We start from the raw sequence: 22,023 nt of genomic DNA, 5'->3' as shown, positions 1-22,023 counted from the left end.
GGACACTGAACTGGGATGGCAGACGCAGAGAAATATTTCCCTACCCACATCAACAGTCACAAGTATTTCCCAAAGAGAACAGACGCCAGTCTTAACAAGCACACAAGTGGTGTGCGCGTGCCACAGCAAGACATATGTTTTGCATTAACGGCCATGATAATACAAAAACAGATGCCGGCTGTCCGGGTAACAGAAACCAATAGGCCATGGGCAGGGCAAATGCGGGACATGCGCCTGCATTTGCTCAATTGTGTGCTGTCTTTGTTAGAAGAAAAAAAAAATTCAACAACAGGGGGTGGTGAAGGACAGAGTTTCTGAATTAAGCAGAATACTCTCACCCAGTCAAGAGATCAGGGATTAATCCAACACCGTTTTTTAGCTCACTGCACCATCCCAGCTCAGAGCCTGGCTATCTTTGTTAGAAAGACACACACAATGCCCAATACCCTGGAACGATAACAAAACCACACGCTTTCAAAAGCCCCTACATGAAGACTCTCGCTGCGCACTGCAACGCTAGGCGCACTGCAACGCTAGGCGCAAGACCTAACAAGCATTGGAAATGCAATAGGTCTCGCATTAGAAAAGTAGGAGCTATTGGTCTTGTTAATGTTTTTTTTTTGTATTTGGGTTTATTTGTGAAATAGCTAAATTGATAGCTTTGTCATTCACAACGCCAATAGTTTTAACTTTTGTGAATGTGACACCTATAGCATTTGGAATGCAACATGATTTGTATTTATGTGACTTTGATGGCAGCTTTTGTTGTTATGCCACATCTCTAGAGAGCAGGAGAGTGCAAGAAGCACAGCCCTGCAAGCTGAGCGTCCTCCCATCGCACACCCATCTGTGGCTTCAGTGGTGTGAGGGTGAGGGGTGTGAGGGTGACGGGTGTGAGGGTGAGGGGTGTGAGGGTGAGGGGTGTGAGGGTGAGGGGTGTGAGGGTGAGGGGTGTGAGGGTAGGGGGGGTGAAGGTGAGGGGGGGTGAAGGTGAGGGGGGTGAGGGGGTGTGAGGGTGAGGGGGTGTGAGGGTGAGGGGGTGTGTGTGATGGTGAGGTTGAGTGAGGGGGTGTGATGTTGAGTGTGTGTGACGGTGTGTGATGGTGAGGGTGTGTGAGGGTGAGTGAGGGTGTGTGGGTATGTGACGGTGTCAGGGTGAGGATGTGTGAGGGTGAGTTAAGGAATGTGAGGGTGTGTGAGTGGGGGAGTCTGAGAGTTAGGGGGTGTGGGACAGAGTTTCTGAATTAAGCAGAATACTCTCACCCAGTCAAGAGATCAGGGATTAATCCAACACCGTTATTTAGCTCACTGCACCATCCCAGCTCAGAACCTGGCTATCTTTGTTAGAAAGACACACACAATGCCCAATAGCCTGCAATGATAACAAAACCACACGCTTTCAAAAGCCCCTACATGAAGACTCTCGCTGCGCGAGCAATGCTGCGCACTGCAACGCTAGGCGCAAGACCTAACAAGCATTGGAAATGCAATAGGTCTCGCATTCGAAAAGTAGGAGCTATTGGTCTTGTTAATGTTTTTTTTTTGTATTTGTGTTTATTTGTGAAATAGCTAAATTGATAGCTTTGTCATTCACAACGCCAATAGTTTTAACTTTTGTGAATGTGACACCTATAGCATTTGGAATGCAACATGATTTGTACTTATGTGACTTTGATGGCAGCTTTTGTTGTTATGCCACATCTCTAGAGAGCAGGAGAGTGCAAGAAGCACAGCCCTGCAAGCTGAGCGTCCTCCCATCGCACACCCATCTGTGGCTTCAGTGGTGTGAGGGTGAGGGGTGTGAGGGTGAGGGGTGTGAGGGTGAGGGGGGTGAGGGTGAGGGGGGTGAGGGTGAGGGGGGTGAGGGTGAGGGGGGTGAGGGGTGTGAGGGTGAGGGGGGTGAGGGGTGTGAAGGTGAGGGGTGTGAGGGTGAGGGGGTGTGTGTGATGGTGAGGTTGAGTGAGGGGGTGTGATGTTGAGTGTGTGTGACGGTGTGTGATGGTGAGGGTGTGTGAGGGTGAGTGAGGGTGTGTGGGTATGTGACGGTGTCAGGGTGAGGATGTGTGAGGGTGAGTTAAGGAATGTGAGGGTGTGTGAGTGGGTGAGTCTGAGAGTTAGGGGGTGTGGGTAAGGGTGTGTGAGGGTGAGGGGTGTTGATGGTGAGAAGTTGCGAGGCTGAGGGTGACTGAGTGTGTGTGTGGGTGAGGGTATGAGTTGTAGTGAGTGTTAGAGTGTTGTGAGGGTGTGAGGGGAGTGAGGGTGTGTGAGTGTGAGGGGGTGTGAGGGTGAGGGGGTGTGGTGTGTGTGAGGGTGAGTGAGGGGGTGTGCGGCTGAGAGTGTGTGAGGTGTAGTGAGTGTGAGAGTGTTGTGAGGGGTGTGAGGGGAGCCAGGGTGTGCGAGGGTGATGGGCTGTGATGTTGAGGGGGTGTGTGTGTGAGGCTGAGGGTGAGTGAGGGGGTGTGAGGCATAGGGTGTGTGACGGTGAGGGGGTGTGAGGGTGAGTGAGGATGATAGAGGGGTTGTTAGGCAGAGCGTGTGTGACGGTGAGTGAGTGTGAGTGAGTGTGAGTGTGGGGGTGTGAGTGTGGGGGTGTGAGCGTGTGTGTGTGAGACGGTGTGTGAGTGTGAGGGTGTGAGAGTGTGATTGAGGGAGTTTGTGGGTGTGTGAGTGTGTGAGGGTGAGATTTAGGGTGGGTGAGGGTGTGAGGGTGACTGAAGGTGTGTTAGGGTGAGGCTTTGAGGTTAAGGGTGTCTGAGGGTGAGGGCTGTTGATGGTGAGAGATTGTGAGGTTGAGGGGGGTGAGTGTGGGTGAGGGTGTGGAGTGTAGTGAGTGTGAGAGCGTTGTGACGGGTGTGAGAGGGGAGCGAGGGTGTGTGAGGGTGAGGGTGATTGTGAGTGTGTGTGAGGGTGAGTGAGGGTGTTTGGGGCTGAGGGCGTGTGATGTGTGAGTGAGGGGGTATGAGGTTGTGATGGTGTGTGAGGGTGATGGTGTGTGAGGGTGATGTTGTGTGAGGGTGATTGAGGGTGTGTGAGATTTTTGGGGTGTGTGACGGTGAGGATTGGAATTCTTGCATCTGTGAATTATCATGCACTATTACTAACTTAAGGGCTCATGGGCTTACCTGATGGATTAGCTTTGCACTTTGTTTAGGGTCACATTTTTTGCACAACTCATGGCAAATATGTCAAGCAATGTTCTTTAACTTAGTGTGCTCTGACCTATCTGTGTATAAATTATTGGAACATATTTAAAAAAAAACATTAAATGTCGAGTGTGATATTTCCATTTACACACAGTGGATTCAGATGTAATATACAGGCTTCCGTCTAGTGGGAAGGCATCTTTTTCGTACTTATATCTTTAAGAATATTGCCCATATCTATATCTGCATGTGACCAATATTAGTTTAACACTGAATTTTAGTTTTCATTTTTTTTTTATTAATGGCATGTATTGAACATGTTTTTATTAACTAATGCCTTAGAGAAATGGTTATTAAAATTATACTTTAAGAATTGCGCAATAATGATGAGAAAACATCCTGTAATTTTCTTACTTCTTTTTTTCAAGCTACACATTTTGTTTGGGTACATTTTATTTTGAAAACCGTCTCCAATCGTGCATCCTTTGTTTTTCATGTAATCAAAAACATTCTTGTCGAATTGTAAATGGTCACAATGGTTACATTTTGTAAACATGTAGACGTGTTTATATTGGAACCACTGTACGTAAAGCGAACTGTTTTTACTGTACGTCTTGCCTAAGGGTAGGTCCTTAGTTCCTACTAAGGACTTTGGGCACCAAAAGCGACATATTGCGAGTACGCTGGGATTGGAGGTAGAAGCAACGGATAGGCAAGCGACCTGCTCCTTGAGATTAGTTGATCCGCGCTGTGCCTCGTCAAGAGGACCGCCGAGAACGGCAAAGAAAGCGCCTAAGAAGCCCAATCCGTTAACTCTTGGTGTGATCCCCGGTCTCAAAACAGAGTCAAAGCAGAGGCGCTAGAGCTGTTGCCAGGAGGCAGGCAGGCGAGCATGTGGGCGGGTGGTAGCCGATAGGAGGAGGAGCCCACTTGTGGTGAGCATGAACTGTCGTGGACTGTGGCTACTAAAAGAGCAGAGCTGAGCTGACCGTGCAGAAGTGCAAGAAGTGTAAAAGAAGACCTGCCAACTTCATCAAACAAGTTTAAAAGGGAAGAGAGAGAAGGGGAGGAGAAATGCGACACAGCGGGCAGGGGAGGGGGCGGAGCGGGTAAAAAAAAAAAAAAGACGGAGGGAATGTTCTTAGAGAAATGGTTATTAAAATTATACTTTACTGTCTATCATTTCATCACAAAACTGGAGGAGGGACAACTCTTCCAACCACCTGTGACTTTGGAGCTCGAGGATGTGAGGAGGATTTACACTAACGAGAAGGTGATAGAGAAGCTTCTGCCAGCGAAGATGCTAATCCAAGGCTGGCTGCCGGTTCTCCTGATCACATCCAACGTGGACTATTTACTAGCCAATGTTGTCAGCTGGATGGCCGACAGCCCAGATGAGCCAAATTTCCTGAGCCTGGGTTCCCACCCATTCAAGGTGCCCTTTGGGGACAACGCTTACCGATTTGACATCAATCTATTTGGTACGGAACCGAGATGCGCAAAGATACATCTCCTTGCCCAGTTACTGGTGGGTGCAGAGATAACTTCCGGAAGTGTATTGTGCTGCTGTCTCTACATGGAGAAAGAGTTGTTCCAAATATTAGATATGTTCTGTGAGGGCATCAAAAAATATGAATTTTGGAAGGAACAGATAGTGATGGAAAAGGATATCTGAAGTCCCTTAAAAATCCTGAACCATGCAAGTCTGCTACATTCTACCCTCGGTTCTCTCCTGACTTTCACATGGTCAGCCATGATTCTATATTTTATCATTTGACATTTCCAGAAACACTTAAGCAAGTTTTGTAAACACATTCATGTTTAGGTCAAGCCTAGGCAGCACGCATGCGCTGTCTGCAAGACCTGCTGCGTTCACGATACTGAGTGTAATCCTTCCTGCTGCTTACTCCAGCATAGCTATTCTTTGCTGCCTCCTAATTGGTTCGTGCTCCTGATAAATCACTTCCATTTGGAGCTCAGGAACACTACTGAACTATATATTAATTTCCCTTAATTAGTGGATGTCCTCTTTGATGCGGCTGCTATTTCTTTTCCTCTCCTCCTTGTCCTTACACCGTCTTTGCCTAGCCCCTTTATGTTGTGGTTTGGGAAAATTTATTTTTAAATTGTTGCTTTTGTGCCTGTCACTGCTTGTTTTGTTTTGCTTCAGCTGCCGTGCTTCATCTTAGCAGCCTTCCTGACGGCAGGAAAAGATGCGAATTCCAAATTCGGCAGATGCTTTGGCCCGGGTGTTGCATATATACTGTTATGCATCTATCTTCCACGTGCACACTGTGCTCGTGGAAGATAGTGTTCTCTTTAAGAATGGTTATGTTTTGCATGGGGGAGTTGGATCACAGGGAGAATGTTGTCATTAACTGTTTGGCTCCGATTTGAGAAGCTGCATTAAACCTTCTCTCCTACAAACACATTCCTTGTTATTGTGTTATTTACGGATCTTGACTTCCCTACACTGGCGACGAGGGGTAGGAATCCTGCATAAGGAGTATATTCACGTGAGACTATTTATTCAATTTTACTCTCGACTGCAGTTATCGAGCGGTGGTGCTACACTGTTGGGAATTTATGCGACCGCGTAAATCGAGCGGTGGCGTATTGCTTTCCTTTAGTTCAACCATGTTGTTCTACTGCACATCGTATTTTATTTCCGGAGTGGGATTACAACTTATTTTACTTGAGCTCTGATCGCTCCTGTGGCAGTCTACAGTTGCGCTTTATAGTTGTGCATTTGATAGCACCTGCGGCTGATTTCGTGAATCTAAGGATTGATTTGTTTGTTTGGTTTTTTTTTCTTCACAACATCCTCTGAATGCTGTTGTGTATAATTGAACTTACATTTTGGAGCATGGCAGACACGGATCAACTGATTCTTTGAGATTCTTCTTTACGAACATTCACGTAGTTGCTTAGCTGAGTCTTCTCTGTGTCCTGGATTGACACGCTAAGGATTGTGGGAAGGCGATGAATTGTGGTCCCACATCATCACGTTCAGCACGTCGTTTTTTTGTTTTTTTGTTCATGGTTTCCTTGGTAACGCGTCAATTGTTTACATGTTAAGTTACTGTTATGCTCGTTCTATGGTAACATGAAAGGGGTTTTAGCATTGTTTTTTGCCACATTTGCAACTATAATACTGGTGATTCGAATTTACACACAGTCAATGAGTTAAGTTATTTTTTTATATTACTATTTTTTTTTCTTTTTTCTTTCTTGGTAAAATGTCTGGTATATTACCACCTCCTTCATTCTTGACAGTTTCAGGTGAACCTCCCATGTCTTGGGAAGTTTGGGAACCCATGTTTTTAGCATATGTAGAAGTCATGGAAGGCGAGGATTGTGAAGCAGAGAGGAAGCTTTCATTTTTTAAACACTGTTTGGGTGGTTTTGGACTTAAAGAATTTAAAACTTCCTGCTTTAATTAACCCGGGTAGAATTAATGTGTATCAGTATGCATCTACCCAACTTAACATTCGTTTTGGAAAAAAGAAAAATGTTGTGATAGAAAGGTTTATTTTCTATTCTCGCAAACAGCGTGATGAGGAATCTATTGAAGATTATGTATCTTCTCTAAGATCACTCGCAGCTTCTTGCGCATTTGAACATATCTCTTATGACCAGGTGTTAAGAGACCAGATCTTGATGCGTACGAATAGTAAATAAATTCAAGAGAAACTATGGTCTACTCCTGACTTATCCTTGAATGCCGCGATTGATCTTGCTAAGTCAATTGAGCATTCAGAAAAGTTTGTTAAAGAGATTAGGGGTAAGGACAATAGTGATGTTTTAATGTAAATAAGGAACTGAAAGCACAGAATAAGCCAAGATTGACTTCCAGTCAAAGGAGTTACACCTCTAACAAAAATTATACTAATCATAAAAGTACGAATCAGTATGGTGAAAAACGGAGTCATACACTGTTGTGTTTTAGATGCAGTAGAAATTCACACTTAGCCAATTACAAGAATTGTCCTGGCATTGATAACGTTTGTGCTAAATGTAATAGAAAAGGGCATTTTACTAAATTCTGTAAATCACCACCGAAGAAAGTTAATTACATGCATAATTCAAGTGACGATGATTTCAGTATGGGTAATGACGAGAAAGACATCAACAATGTTATTAATGTATGTTGTGTTGATGGTGTTTCCAAATTCCCATCTTGTATCGTCAAAGTAGATGGTATCGAGTTAGACTTCTTTGTTGATTCCTGTGCTTGGTTTTCTATTATTTCCTATACAACAATAGAAGAGAGGTTACGTGTGTCTCAGAAGCCACAGAGACGGAGCCATGTAAAGAAAACAATAGCCAACCCAATTTGGGAGGATAGGAAGGCCCTCACACACAGACCTAGTCAGTGTCATGCTTCATCATAGAGCCCCACCTCGGAGGCCGAGTACCTCCTCGGTGTGCTACGACGCCAGGAGACTGCGGAGCAGGTTGTGTGATAAGGCGTGCAGTGAAAAAGATAAAGTAAAAGTGTCTAAAGGGTATCTCAAAAAATACTTTATTGGTAGATCCCTATAGCACAGTTAAAATTGGTCTTATGTGTCTGAATTTAAAGCCAAAGGTAATGGATTGGTTTAATTCTGAATACTACAGTCAGTCAACATGTTTCAGCCTTCAGATGGTTTAAATTTACCACGGCATTCGTCAGGACTAGTGTAACCCCGGCGGTGTGGATTCTCTAATCATCCACCCTAACCTGAGGACGTGAAAGTGAAAAAAGAAAAAATTGTGAAAAAGTGCAAAAAGGAAGGGAGGACAATTGTCACATCCCTAAAAATCCTGATTTAGGATGTATCTGCACTTTAAAATGTGGCGCTAAATGCACCATGGGTCTCGGGAGGGGGGTAGGAGCGTCCCTGGCACATCGCCCTCAGCGTTCACTACCCGCATCAGCACCTAGCTTAGCCTCACGACCGGACCCCGAAGACTATTATTTCCTGCAAGATCTTTGAGGACAATTGGCCTCGGAGGTGTTTAATATCACCGGATGTATCTCCTGGTGGGTATACGGGCCATAACATTGATTTAGTGGGATATTTCTCAGCTGAGTTGGAGTTTAGCAAAAACCATGCATCAAGCAAAGTTTATGTGAAAAAAAGTGAGAAGTCACTACTTGGATGGCCACAACAATTTGATTCAGGAGTTAAGCTTGACCCTAGGGCAAATCTGCCTGTATTTGCTGTTGAACCATCTACGCAAAATAGTGTTGTTTTGGTTGAGAAGCTAAGAGGAGAATTTCCTGAAGTATTTAGTGGGAAATTGGGGAAGTATCTTGGGTTTGAGCACACTATCGAGCTACACGAGAATTCTGTTCACATACGACAGAGTAAGAAATGTCCCAATTTCTTTTCGTGGTAAATTAAAGGATTTGTTGAAAAATCTATGTAATGATGGAATAATAGAACATATTGAATCCTCACCGTGGGTTTCTCTTGATTGTGATTTCGGTCAAACCTTCTGGTGAGCTCAGATTGTGTGTCGATTTACGCAGTGTGAATCGCTCTATTTGAGTGGATGCCCATCCTTTACCTAATTTACATGAGATGGTTTCCACTTTAGCGGACGCGAAAGTTTTTTCGTGCATTGACTTAACTAGTGCGTACCACCAAGTGGAACTGTCGGAAGAATCTAAAAATATGACTGCTTCCATTACTCCTGAGGGTCTTTACAGGTATTGCTGCATGCCTTTTGGTCTTGCGAGTGCAGCCTCTGTATTTCAGAGAGTAATGAAGGATACCTTAGACGGTTTGGATGGGGCTGTCGCTTTCCAAGATGACATCTTGGTATATGGGAAATGTGATGAGGATCATGATCGCAATTTATACTGTGTTATTGCTGCGTTAGCCAAAAAGGGTCTCACTCTCAGGTTAGATAAATGTAACATCAAGGCGAAGGAAGTTGAGTACCTAGGTCATACTATCAGTGGAGATGGTGTTAGGCCTAAAGGGAAGCATATTAAAAGCATTGTGAATGCACCCTTTCGCAATAATTACGAGAAAACATCCTGTAATTTTCTTACTTCTTTTTTTCAAGGTACACATTTTGTTTGGGTACATTTTATTTTGAAAACCGTCTCCAATCGTGCCTCCTTTGTTTTTCATGTAATCAAGAAACATTCTTGTCGAATTGTAAAAGTGACATATTGCGAGTACGCTGGGATTGGAGGTAGAAGCAACGGATAGGCAAGCGACCTGCTCCTTGAGATTAGTTGATCCGCGCTGTGCCTCATCAAGAGGACCGCCGAGAACGGCAAAGAAAGCGCCTAAGAAGCCCAATCCGTTAGCTCTTGGTGTGATCCCTGATCCCAAAACAGAGTCAAAGCAGAGGCGCTAGAGCTGTTGCCGGGAGGCAGGCAGGCGAGCAAGTGGACGGGTGGTAGCCGATAGGAGGAGCAGCCCACTTGAGGTGAGCATGAACTGTCGTGGACTGTGGCTACTAAAAGAGCAGAGCTGAGCTGACCGTGCAGAAGTGCAAGAAGTGTAAAAGAAGACCTGCCAACTTCATCAAACAAGTTTAAAAGGGAAGAGAGAGAAGGGGAGGGGGGGAGGAGAAATGCGGCACGGCGGGCAGGGGAGGAGGCGGGTAAAAAAAAAAAAAGACGGAGAGAAGGGGAGGGGGGAGGAGAAATACGACACGGCGGGCAGGGGAGGTGGCGGAGCGAGAGAGGGTGTGAAAGCAGCAGGGGCCTGGAGTGCGGCTGAGGGAACTTAAGAAATGCGACACGGCAGGCAGGGGAGGGGGCGGAGCGGGGGTGTGGGAGGAGTGCGCCTGAGGGAAAATACATGCAAGGCTGGGGGCATGTGCACGCGCTTTTAAGCTCAATGCGCATGGAGCTTAAGTTTCACAGGCACTGCAAGGAATCGCCACGATTCCTTGCAAGTTGGTTAAAGACTGTTTAAGCCCCCATAGTCTCGCAAGCTCGATGCGCATGCGCATCGACAGGCGAGACCTAAAAAGGACAGTAGGTGGGTGAAGGAGTGTTTTCTCTCAAACAGAAGGGCCCAGAGAGAGGGTAGAGAATTATTCAAACCCTCAGTCAGGGAATATTGTTTCATACAAACCACGCTGGGGGAGCCAGCCTACTTACGTATGGTTTCGGGTACTTGGGAACTTTCACTGTTGTCCTGTTGGCTAGGCTCAATTAGGTGGCTACTTTGTTACCCACCAGGAAACTTTGCTGCTTTTGATATTTGCACATGCTCGTGTAATGAGATGTCACCACAAACCTTGTTACATATTGTCATTTTTTTGTGGATTTTATCTTTCTCCAAGTTGTCATTTTTGTAGATTTTATCTTCCTTTAAGTCATGGGTACTCACAAACATTTTCACGGGGGCGCACAGTTTGGTCTATGGTGTAACGGAGGGCCACACTGATGTCAGCGGGTTGTAAAGAGGATGTAGGGGAAGCAAAGCATGTATAGCTAGTGGCTCTCTTTAAAATAAATGTGTTCCTAAAGTTATGGGCCTAGTTACTTCCTTTCCATAACTGCAATTAACATTTAAATAAGTGCTTGCTGTATATTTAACATTTTTTTTCCACGTTAGTGCTGAGTCGAGTAAACAGCTGCCCAGGGCTGATGCTGCCAGACAGCCGCATGCAAAGGTCAGGAGGACCACATGCGGCGCCCGGGCCTTACTTTGAGTATCACTGTTTTAAGTGTTATTTGCGGCCTATTTTAAGGACAAATGCAAAAACAACAATTGATGGACAGAATGCTGAACAATGTCATACATTCACCCCAGTGCAGTTCGGCCAGGACTGTTCTCATGAGGCACAGGGTCAGACTGATTTGTATATGGACATGTCTAAACTTGGACTGCCGGAGTGAGCTAAAGAATGATGATGGATTATACCCAGATCAGTTGACTTGGGGCGAGTACTTGCAATGTCCATCATCCTCTTTGGTTTTGCCTATTTTAAGGAAGTACACTTTTAACAAGTATAGAGAGGCACTGTTATATTTGTTGCAACTAGGTTCTCCTGATTGCTTTTTTCTGAAAAATTCACTTTCTTTGTATAATTCACTAATGTTTAATGCTTATTTTTAGCCTTTATTGTAATTCCTTCCATGGATTTTGTTAGAGTTTTTTTACTTATGGATTTTTATATGTTTTTTGCGGCTTTTATAATCAGCTCTAAAAGTGATCAAAAAAAGATATTGATTGATCTTCCTTCCCAAACCCAAGTCCTGTTGTCCATCTACTGGGAGTGAGTTTACACCTATTCAAATGCCAATTACTGGCTGGCAAAGGTGGGAAAGAAAAATGCAGCTTAGCTTCCAGTGACTTCAGGTAGGGAAAAGGTAAGTTCGTAAAAGTACCCTTTTGTTAATAATTATACAAAATGTGATTTTACCATAAATTGGATTTTGAATCGCTATTAAAAAGGTCCTTGAATCATTATTCAAGCTGTTTCCAAGCTGAAATAAGCATTATTAGATATAATAACCTAACCCGGTAATTTCCCATGGAGCAGCCAGCCTTGCCACAGTGAAAATAGCTTGTTCTGCTATTAATTACCATGCGGACAACTTAATATTTAAAAGTAAGATTTTTACCTTTCAAAGTGGATTTATTTTGACATGCCAGATTGGCAGTTTAAAACTGTACAGCCAGGCTAGAATGACAGGCATGGAGACCGGTTTGCTGTGTCACTGCAGAGGGCGGCACAATGTTTGCTGCAGCCCACGAACGACATTCAAAATACAGGCCCTGGGCTCATTCCATATCATAAGCTAGGGACTTCTAGTCAAGTTAAGTATCCCAATCAGTTGTGTACCACTTTTAACATGCTCAACACTCCCCGTAAGCACTTTATTACTGGTTAGCATGAGTAAATCATACAGGGTTCTATGGCCAAAAATAATACCCATTTCAAGTTGGCCGCCAATGCAATCTTGATGCACAGGCAGCCATGCTAGAATGGTAGATTAAAAAAATTTCAAGTGAAAGATAAAGTGTGCCTTAGCACAAAAAAAGGAAACAAACTTTGTGGCAGGCCTTTACAGCTAGTGAGCTATTGTAGAATAATAAATAGTGAAAAATCGAAAATAGGGATCAGAGCACGAAAGCAAAAACAACGTATGCGGAGGGCAGGGGAGCAAACATCGGCACTAGAGGAGAGCAAAGAAACAACTCCCATGGAGTAGTAAATTGTACATAAAAAAAAAAACATATTTTGAAGTGACATGCTACAACTCACACAGTCAGAAGTGCTCCTGGACATGAGAAACACAAAATTAGGGAGGAATGTCATTGAACAACTGAGTCAGGTGACAAAGCCATCCAATCATGGGGGTGGGGCGACCAAAACGGTAGGTTTGCACAGAGACAACTCCTTCTACAGATAGCTAAAGCAGTCTGGTGCGGAGGCATAATAGTAGACCAGTCTCAAATGTACTGGAACACATCGGGTAAACAGTTTAAATAGAAACAAACCACAGCAGAACCATCCCTGAATTAACGAAATGGAAAAAGAAAAGGAGGAGTCTTAACATGGAACTTTGGCTTTTACTTAGAAAAGTGCTTTTCAAGAGAAAACCAACCTGTTCGCAGCTGCACAGATATAAATGTACGCACATAAAATTAAAAGCGTTCTCAAAGACGCCCTTAACATGCTCATACAATATGGGCACAGGTAAACTGCAAGGGAATGACACCTCCAGTGTTTGCCACACGGTCTGGCCAAAAACTTTACAAAGCTAGGGCCATTGGAATTATGTGATTCTGCTGGAGCTGTGTTTTCCACACAATTATGGATTTGCCACACATTCTATTATAAACTGTATAATCAGCAGATTTTAACAAAAAGATCTATTTTACCTCAAACACATCAAAAGTTACTAAAAACATGGCGAAGTATTCCCTCACAGAGGATGGCCCTATGCAAAGGTTGATTGGTCATCTTTCAGTAGCTTATTGCTCTATTTGGTTAATAAACCGGTACCAATGAGACGAAAGGGAGGGGTTGAGAAATGTGGGCTTTAAGGGGGCCTACAGTAAGAATGGTGCCAAAACAACTGATCAATGTGATACAAAACTTTTGAAAACATTTTGAGGGACAATACCTGAAATGCGGTGAACATTAGCTAATGATTTCAAAAGTTATAAGCAAAAATTGATTTAAAATTCCTTAAGAAAAGTGTAATTTTACTTGAATTCAACACAAGAACCTGTGTTTTCTTACAGACCAGATTAATAAAGTGCAACTATGTACAACAAGCATTAGAAATGCAATAGGTCTCGCAGCATTAGAGTTAGTGCTTTTAGAATTGTTTATATATTTTTTGTTGTAAATCTTTAGCATTTTATTTTTTTGTAGGCAATGCAAAAGATTTACAAATCAAAAAAGCAAAAAGCAAATGTAAAAGCTTTAACTAAAAATCCTGCGAGACCTATTGCACTGTGTGAGGGTGAGGTGTTGAGGGTGAGTGAGGGTGGGGGTGAGTGAGAAGTTGAGTGTGAGTGAGGTGTTGAGGGTGAGTGAGGTGTTGAGGGTGAGTTTGAGTGAGAGTGAGTGAGAGTGAGGGTGAGAGAGTGTTATTGTGAGTTAGGGTGAGGTGTTGAGGGTGGATGAGGGTGAGGTGTTGAGGATGAGTGAGGATGAGTGAGTGTGAGTGAGGGGTTGAGGGTGAGTGAGGGTGAGTGAGGGTGAGTGAGGGTGAGTCAGGTGTTGAGGGTGAGTCAGGTGTTGAGGGTGAGTGAGGTGCTGAGGGTGAGTGAGGAGTTGAGGGTGATTGATGTTTAGGGTAACTGAGGGTGAGGGTGGATGAGGTGTTGAGGGTGAGGTGTTGAGGGTGAGGTGTTGAGGGTGAGGTGTTGAGGGTGAGGTGTTGAGGGTGAGGTGTTGAGGGTGAGGTGTTGAGGGTGAGGTGTTGAGGGTGAGGTGTTGAGGGTGATTGAGTGTGAGTGAGTGAGGGTGAGGTGTTGAGGGTGAGTGAGTGAGGGTGAGGTGTTGAGTGAGTGAAGTTGAGGTGTTGAGGGTGAGGATTTGAGGGTGAGGGTGTGAGGTGTTGAGGGTGAGTGTTTAAGGGTGATGGCGAGTGATGTTGAGGGGGTGATGTGTTGAGGGTGTTAGGGTGAGGTGTTGAGGGTGCGTTATTGAGCGTGAGGCTGAGGTGTAGAGTGTGAGTGAGAGTAAGAGTGAGGGCGATTGAGTGTTTTAGTGTTAGTGTGGGCGAGGTATTGAGGGTGAGTGAGGGGAAGGGTGATTGTGGTATTGAGAGTTAGTGAGGGTGAGGTGTTGAGTGTTAGTGATGGTGAGGTGTTGAGACCTATTGTGCACTGCACAGTGTGGGTGAGTGGCGGCTTGCGTGGGTGAGTGGCGGCTTGCGTGGGTGAGTGAGTGGCGGCTTGCGTGGGTGAGTGAGTGGCGGCTTGCGTGGGTGAGTGAGTGGCGGCTTGCGTGGGTGAGTGGCGGCTTGCGTGGGTGAGTGGCGGCTTGCGTGGATGAGTGGCGTTGCGTGGATGAGTGGCGTTGCGTGGATGAGTGGGGTTGCGTGGATGAGTGGCGTTGCGTGGATGAGTGGCGTTGCGTGGATGAGTGGGGTTGCGTGGATGAGTGGGGTTGCGTGGATGAGTGGGGTTGCGTGGATGAGTGGGGTTGCGTGGGTGAGTGGCGTTGCGTGGGTGAGTGGCGTTGCGTGGGTGAGTGGCGTTGCGTGGGTGAGTGGCGTTGCGTGGATGAGTGGCGTTGCGTGGGTGAGTGGCGTTGCGTGGGTGAGTGGCGTTGCGTGGGTGAGTGGCGTTGCGTGGGTGAGTGAGTGGCGTTGCGTGGATTTGGCTTTGAATTTTTCCCCATGCTCTGAATACACCTTAAATGCTGGCTTAAAATAAAATCAGCAGCCTTCTAAATACTGAGATGTGTCCTGTTTGTAAGCACACAGTTTTTTTGCAGGTCTACCGAGCAAATTTAACCTTCTGGAGTTAAACTGATAGCCCAGGATAACAGTGTTGTCCCCGAAGTATTAGGTCGGGCTAGAGCTTTAAGGAGAGAGGGAGGGAGAGAGAGAATGAGAGTGAATATATGAGAGAGAGAGAGAGCGAGAATGAATGAATTTGTGTTTTTAATGTTGAGGTGCGGTTAGGTCACTCTGCTGTACTCTTTCTGCATTTGGAGTGTGGGAATGACATTTCTGTATTTCCGTTAATAGAAACACGCTCAAGTCGTAGACCTCTTGAATTTCAGTGGCTGTTTGTTATTTTGTACTAGAACACACTTTGTTGCAGTCTGCTGGCTTATTACACACTTTGGCCGTTCAAAGGATTGGAAAGCACTATACTGCAGTAATGTAATACAATTGACGTAATTCATTTAACATCGCTGGCTTGTGAGCACTTTCCACCTTCACCCTCTTGCCGGTGGCCTGCTCGGGTGGCGTGCAGTACAGGAAGAAACAGTTGGCGAAGCAGCTGCCAGCTCACGACTAGGACCCCTCGAAATGCCACGAGTTGTCCCCCGGCGAGGTGAAGCAAATGGAGCAGTTTGTGAGCAAGTACAAGCACGACGTGCTGGGAGTGGGGGATGTCAAGCTCCCAACCGAGGTGGAGGCCCAAGCAGCGGGGAGGGGGAGGAGAATTGCGACACGGCGGGCAGGGGAGGGGGCCGAGAGGGGAGAGCTGGTGATGAAATCAGTGCACAAGGTAGACTAACACAGGGGTGGGGGGCAACACAGGGGCGGCAAGAGAAGCACATGATGAAAGGAAGAAGGCAGAGTGTGAGGAGTGATAGCAGCACGGTGTAGGGGAGAAAAGCTCATGACAGAACAGTAAGCATGGGGAGAAGGACACAAGAGTGAACCACAGAGGGCAGCAGAGGGGGGCATGTGAGGTGAGCATAGGAGGATGAGAGATGAAAAGGACACGCGCTTCAGTGTAGTCACAGCAAAGGATCCCACACGAGCGCGTCTTGCAGGCCACAATACAAAGTTAGAACGAAACATCAGGATGTCAGTGTATTTCACGCAATGCCTGCACGTTGTATCAGTCAGGGGGTGTGTTTCGTCTTACCTTCCTATCCACTCGGGGATCACGTCTGCACGCACCACGACACAGAGAACAGGAATAAAGGACAAAGAGAACAATGACGAGAAAGAGGCTAAGAAGGCGGCAAACAGAGAAAGACAATGGAAAGGAAAAGGTAGGAGACACAGAAAAGAGGGGAAGACACATGAAGCACGAGTAAGAGATAGAGACAAGGTGGGACATGACTGCGCTGCCCTGGTGCGTAGTCCAGCTGTGTGCAGACAGACACTAAGTCACTGCCACGGCAAGATCCTGCGACACCGTGGGTGGATCTAGATGGGCATCGTCCCTCCCACTGGCGAAGGCCTGGGATGTGTGTGTGGCATGATGGCGGGGCGGGAGGGGGGGGGGGGATATCAAAGAGCCATCCTTAGGCGGCACTGCGAGGGCCCCCACCGAACAGGGGCTTCACCGCCAGACAAGCACGTAGAGGCCGGCATCCAGGGCTCTCCCTGCTACTGCCAAACAACCAGCCTGCAAGGCCCAGCAAGACTGAAATAGAACCGGGGGAGGAGCCCGCTATAAATAGACGGAGCATGCTCGGGGAATAAGGATTGTTCATGCAAACAGGCAGCGAGAGAGAGGGAGAGTCTGTGTGTGTGTGCGTGTGTGTGTGTGTGAGAGAGAGAGTGTGAGACACAGGCGAGAACGGTAGAGACGAGCGGGGTAGGTAAGAGGCGAGACAGAGAGAAGAGAAAGGCATCGGAGAGAGGCCCTTCCAGAAGGAGAGAAGAGGAGGAAGAGATTCCGACCGGGTAGAGATGGGAAAAGGGTAAAATAAACAAACAAGAACGTTGCTCACAAGCAGAAGATATGGAAATGTGTGCCAGGGGACTGCTTAAATAAGATGCTTTGTATGTGTAAATGTATGTGCTGTTTCGAAATGGAATCAAACGTGGACAGAAGGAAATGAGTGTGTACACAGCTCCAACAAGCCGGAGGGAAGAGAGGGGAGGGGGGAGGAGAAATGCGACACGGCGGGAAGGGGAGGGGGCGGAGCGGGTCAAATCAACAAACAAGCCGGAGGGAAGAGAGGGGAGGGGGGAGGAGAAATGCGACACGGCGGGAAGGGGAGGGGGCGGAACAGGGGAGGGGGCGGAACGGGGGAGGGGGCGGAGAGGGGACATGCACGCGCCCGTGACTTTTAAGGTCAATGCGCATGCGCATAAGCTTAATGCGCATGCGCATTGACCTTAAAAGTCACGGGCACTGCAAGGAATCGCCACGATTCCTTGCAGTGCAGATAAAGTGTGGATAACTCGCAATACTCTCGCCTTGCTCGATGCGCATGCGCATCGACAGGCGAGACCTAAAAACGTCAATGTAAGGTTCTGGTCAACTCTAAACAAGACTGGATTGTGTCACCAAAACCCTATAAAGTTACATGTGTATTTAATGATTTTTTTTTTACTAGTTTAAATGAGACTATTCGTAAAGAAAGGAGTACTACACACTACTTTCTAGGCTTTGCACTGGTTTAAACGCAGACTGGTAGTTTCTCATCACGAGCTGTCTGGAGCATACGCGACCACTCACAATGAGAAACCTGACCTCCCCGCGTTGGGAATCTCGACGGGAGGTATATTTTTCACGCTCGCGATCGGCAACTTGGTGTTGCTGATCACGAACGAGGAAAAAGTCTCGCCGGGATGTCATTTTGCTTGCTCGCAGTCACCAACTTGACGTTGAGGACTGTGAGCAAGCAAAAAATGTTTGCGAAGTAGAGCAAACATAGTGTAGGGCTTTGCCCAGGGTTAGTTTAAATCTGTTTTTCCCAGAAAGTGTATGGCCTGCATTCTAGAAAATAAATAATTCATGGGCATGATTTAATCACTGTGAAAGAAATTAGAAGTGAAATACACTGTCAAACTAGGATATAAAACCTAAATAAATATTGATGTTCAACTGAAATGGGTTATCTATGGTACAGTTTCACTCACTAATTCATTACACCTGTATGCCAGACAAGCCCGGTGGCTAAAATGCTCCTTTTTGCACTAAACCGTAGGATTGCCAATGCCTAGTGTGCGCCTGTCATTGTCTGTACCTTTGTCCGTATCTCTGCTCCCAGTAAACGTTTGCAATCGAGCACACGACAAAGTTGGTTAGGATAACAAGTGCAGGCAGCTACCAAAGGTTGGTAGCCAAATATCAGAAAACTAGGGAGGGTACTGGGAACCAAGAAGTCACCATTAGGAAGAGGTGAAAGCAATGAGCTGGGAAAGTGAGCCACTGTGGGAGTGCCACGCACCAAACCAGCAGGGGAGTAGGTAATCGGATAACAAGGGCAGCTGTCCGCAAATCACCACACAAGTGTTCTAGGAAATATGGGTCACCATTCTTGGGAGTTGGGGTTCAACACAGGTCAATACTTCATAAGGGCACAGGATAGTACATTTGGATGGCGTCACTGGTAAAATATGAGTAACCATATCTGACAGAGGCAGTTAATGACATTAAGGGAAATGCGAAGGGACCGGGTTAACATACCTGGGGTAAAAACAGGCGACATTAAGTAAAACAGGCATGATACAGTAACAGGTAAACACGTTTTGCATAGCTCACAATAAGATCCCATTTAAAGGGACCAACTACTGTCCCCATAACTTAATCTACAAAGTAATAATCCGAATCATTCACAGGCAGATATATTCCCATGAAAGATGCAAACGGACATCATCATCTTAATTCCAGGACACTTCCATGTCAGCTGTGTCGAACTACGTATAGGGAGGACAAGTGTCCCAGCCTCGGGAGCTGGAAGGTAACACTGGCAGCAGTTTCGCACCTGGAGGGCGAACGGGTATGCAGCTCTGAAAGAAAACGGGTAAACGCACCTGGGGAAGGAAATGTAAAGACAACTGGTGGAAACAAGAAAGGACACAGGTAAAAATGTCGATAGGCAAGCTCTCCCCCAGAGTTTTAGGATGACGTCAACGCGCAGTACATACGGTACCCCCTTACCATGGTTCAGCGGCCGCTCGTGTTTCCGGATCCAGGAACGCTTGGAGATCGAGATGGACTGCGCAGGCGTGAAGCGGACGGACCCTCCGCATCAGGAACCAAAGGTGCGCCGCGCACGCTCACTAGCGACGGAAACGAGTCAGCGAAACAGCTGAGACTTCTTACTGAGGACGGCGGCCATCTTGGAAAGGAGCATGGCTACAAACCACATCGATCAGCTCACAAGCAGCAGGATAATTTTAGGAAAACAATACGAACGGGGAGTCTAACAAGGGCCTGAACGTAGCAGGGACTCGTGACTTTGTGGGATGTCAGGAGTAAATGGAAGAGAAAGGAGTCTGTAGAAGGGACAGCAAGAGAAACACTAATTGTGAAAAAGCAACATGTGTTGTGTGGGAGGAAAATGTGAACATGCAAAAAGCAAAGGGTATGCAACAGAGGCAGTGCTAGGCCAGTGACAATACAGGATGAGGAGCAATTTGATTGCCACATAAGAACATAGAGTGGCAGGACAAGTGATTGTGTAAAATATATTACAGATAGAATGCAGAAATTGAAGAGCACACATTTAACGAAAATCAACGTCTGACAATTTGTAGTAGGAGTGAGTGCAGCAGTGAGGTTCGGTAGTTGGCTATATAAATTCCGAACGCTCAACTCTGAGCTGCACCTTCAAAACGAAGGAGCGGCTCTTACCTGCAAGTCCTAGGCCAGTGATTTGCTTTCACCTGCACCTTCCATGGGGGAAGCTCTGCATTATCTTCGAGCTAGAAACTTGGTGTAGCTACATCTCAACCCAGAAAGCACAGCTTTGAGCAACACTATAAAGCTCAAGGTATGAAGGCTCTGCTCAGAGCTGATCTAACAAGTGAAAGGCTTTTTTCAGAGCTGCCTATTTACAAGCTGATGGCCCAGCTCATAACTGCACGTACAAGCTAAAGGCGCAGTTATAGCAGTGATCACAAGATATAAACAATATATCTCTTAGCTGAGCTTACGAGCTGAAGACTCAGCTTATAGCTACTCATATAAGGCAAAACCAGACTGTACAGTTGCACTATGAACCGAATGCTTTGTCCGTAGCTGCAGCTACAATCAAAAAGTTCAATTCATAAGGCATTTACCCTCCCGCCCCCCTTTTGACCCCTGTCAATGACCCCCAATACTGCCAGCTATTCTCATTTCTATGTCAGTGACTCTGCACTCTCCACCACAAACAAACCACTCCCTCTCGTTGAGCCAATGTTCTTTCTCGCTGACCTCCCTCTCTCTCTCGTTGACAGCCCATTCCCTCTCACTAACTGCGCTCTCTCGTACGCCCAACCACTGTTCTCTCTCTACACCGACTCCATCTGTCCCAGATACCATCCTTCCTTTGTCAATTAGCCTTTCCCTGTCAGTGACCAACCTTTCTCTCAGAGTGACCACCCTACTCCTCTGAGTGACTACCAGTTCCCTCTTGCTGACTGCTGTCTTTCTGTTAACAATGACAAGCTCTCTCTTGGCAGCCACTTTTTTTCTTTCATCAAGTCCCCGCTTCCTTTCGGCATCTGACCTCTCCCTCCCACTGACAACTCGTCGTTTCTCTGGAAGCACCCTTTCTCTCGCAGAAACTAGCTTCTCTCTGTCAGTGACCGTCTTTTCCCTGTTTCTCGCCAGCCATTCCCTATCGGAGACCACTCGCTCCCTGTCACCAATTACTCTCTCGCGGTCACTGATCACTCTTTCTCTTTCCATAAAAAGACTCTCTGCATCAGGGACTTCGTTCGCTTGGCCAGAGGGGCCATCTTCCCGCCTGTGAGTCACGTCTGACCCCCCACTTTCACCCACCCATTTTTCCCAGCTCCTCTTCTCCCACCTCACATCGCCGGAGACTCCCACTCCAATGTCACTGAGCCACCTCTCCCTCTCAGCGACACCCCAGCCTTTCTCAGGGACACCTTTATCTTCCTTAGGTCCCACTCTGAGCCACCTCTCTCTCTCACTAACCTCCCAACCGTCTCTTGCGTCTCTCCTGTCCCGGTCATTGTTTCCCCTCCAGGGACCCCCTGGTCCTCCCCGGCTCCCGAAGGGTCCTACACCTGGGCCACCACAGAGTGGTCCCAGTGGTGCCCAGACTCCAACATGCCCTCCTGCGTTGACCCATCGCTCCCTCTCCCCGACTAGTCTCTCCATCTCGGAGACCCATCCTTCCCTCAGTGTAACTCTCATATCCGTCTTGCTGACCCCCTTCTCTCGATTGATAACAAACCTCTCATTTGCCGTGACCACCCTCTCCCTTTCACTAACCTGCCTCTCCCAGTCGCTAAGGGTCCTCTGAGGCCTCACGCCCACCCGGCCTCCCCCCTGCTCTTCCTGCTTAACTGTCCCGCTAGACGTCTCCATTCCAAGATGGCCACCTCTCCCCGCAGAGGACCGGAGCCGCTCTGAAAGCCCAGCATGCGCAGTGTCAGCGATGTGCGTCACAGGGGTTCAGCGGCGTTTAGCTTACGAACTCCGTGAGCTAGCGACATCCACATTAAGATCAGGCAGACCATTCAATTAGGTCTTTCTAAAGGTCGCGATGTCTGTAAACAAGTTGCGTTTAGCCTGACCCTAAGATGACTATCACCCCACTCCACCGAATCTGCCGTGTCGCTCCCAATAAGATGTATAGGAATTGAATTGTGGGTAAAGGAAGTCGTTGTTTGATGACGTTCAGTTGTTCCTTTAGGCTGGTTTATAGAATGCCGATTTTCTACCTTTTTGTGATGCTAGCGAGTAGAGAGAAATTTAGATAAAAATCGGGACAAATGAATAACTTGTTTTGACCTTTTAAACAGGAAAGCGATGAAATAAAGCAGCTCCTCTGGTATTTTTAGTTT

General features: G+C 46.6%; 2 protein-coding genes across 3 annotated transcripts in view; one reads left to right on the top strand and one right to left on the bottom strand.

Moving 5' to 3' along the window:
• The window catches only part of AP1S1 (adaptor related protein complex 1 subunit sigma 1), a 76,568-nt gene extending 54,887 nt beyond the window's left edge, over positions 1–21,681 (bottom strand). The window contains exon 1 of one of the 2 annotated variants that reach the window (XM_086945940.1): positions 21,449–21,681. In XM_086945940.1, coding sequence (XP_086802066.1) covers positions 21,449–21,544 — 96 coding nt within the window. In that variant the 5' untranslated portion in view covers positions 21,545–21,681. Of the gene's footprint in view, positions 1–19,159; positions 20,287–21,448 lie in introns of those variants that run through there. The other variant, XM_086945941.1, reaches the window with a different exon arrangement.
• Positions 4,279–5,323, top strand: LOC147678045 (histidine N-acetyltransferase-like). Its single transcript, XM_086946533.1, has one exon. It carries the CDS (start codon positions 4,279–4,281, stop codon positions 4,816–4,818), a length of 540 nt encoding a protein of 179 aa, XP_086802659.1. The 3' UTR covers positions 4,819–5,323.
• Positions 21,682–22,023: the final 342 nt, after the last annotated feature.

This window comes from Lissotriton vulgaris, chromosome 12 (assembly GCF_964263255.1).
Source record: "Lissotriton vulgaris chromosome 12, aLisVul1.2, whole genome shotgun sequence".
In the NCBI taxonomy this organism is placed as follows: domain Eukaryota; kingdom Metazoa; phylum Chordata; class Amphibia; order Caudata; family Salamandridae; genus Lissotriton; species Lissotriton vulgaris.
Note: the sequence above shows the minus strand (reverse complement) of the source record. Positions and strands in the feature narration are given on the sequence as shown.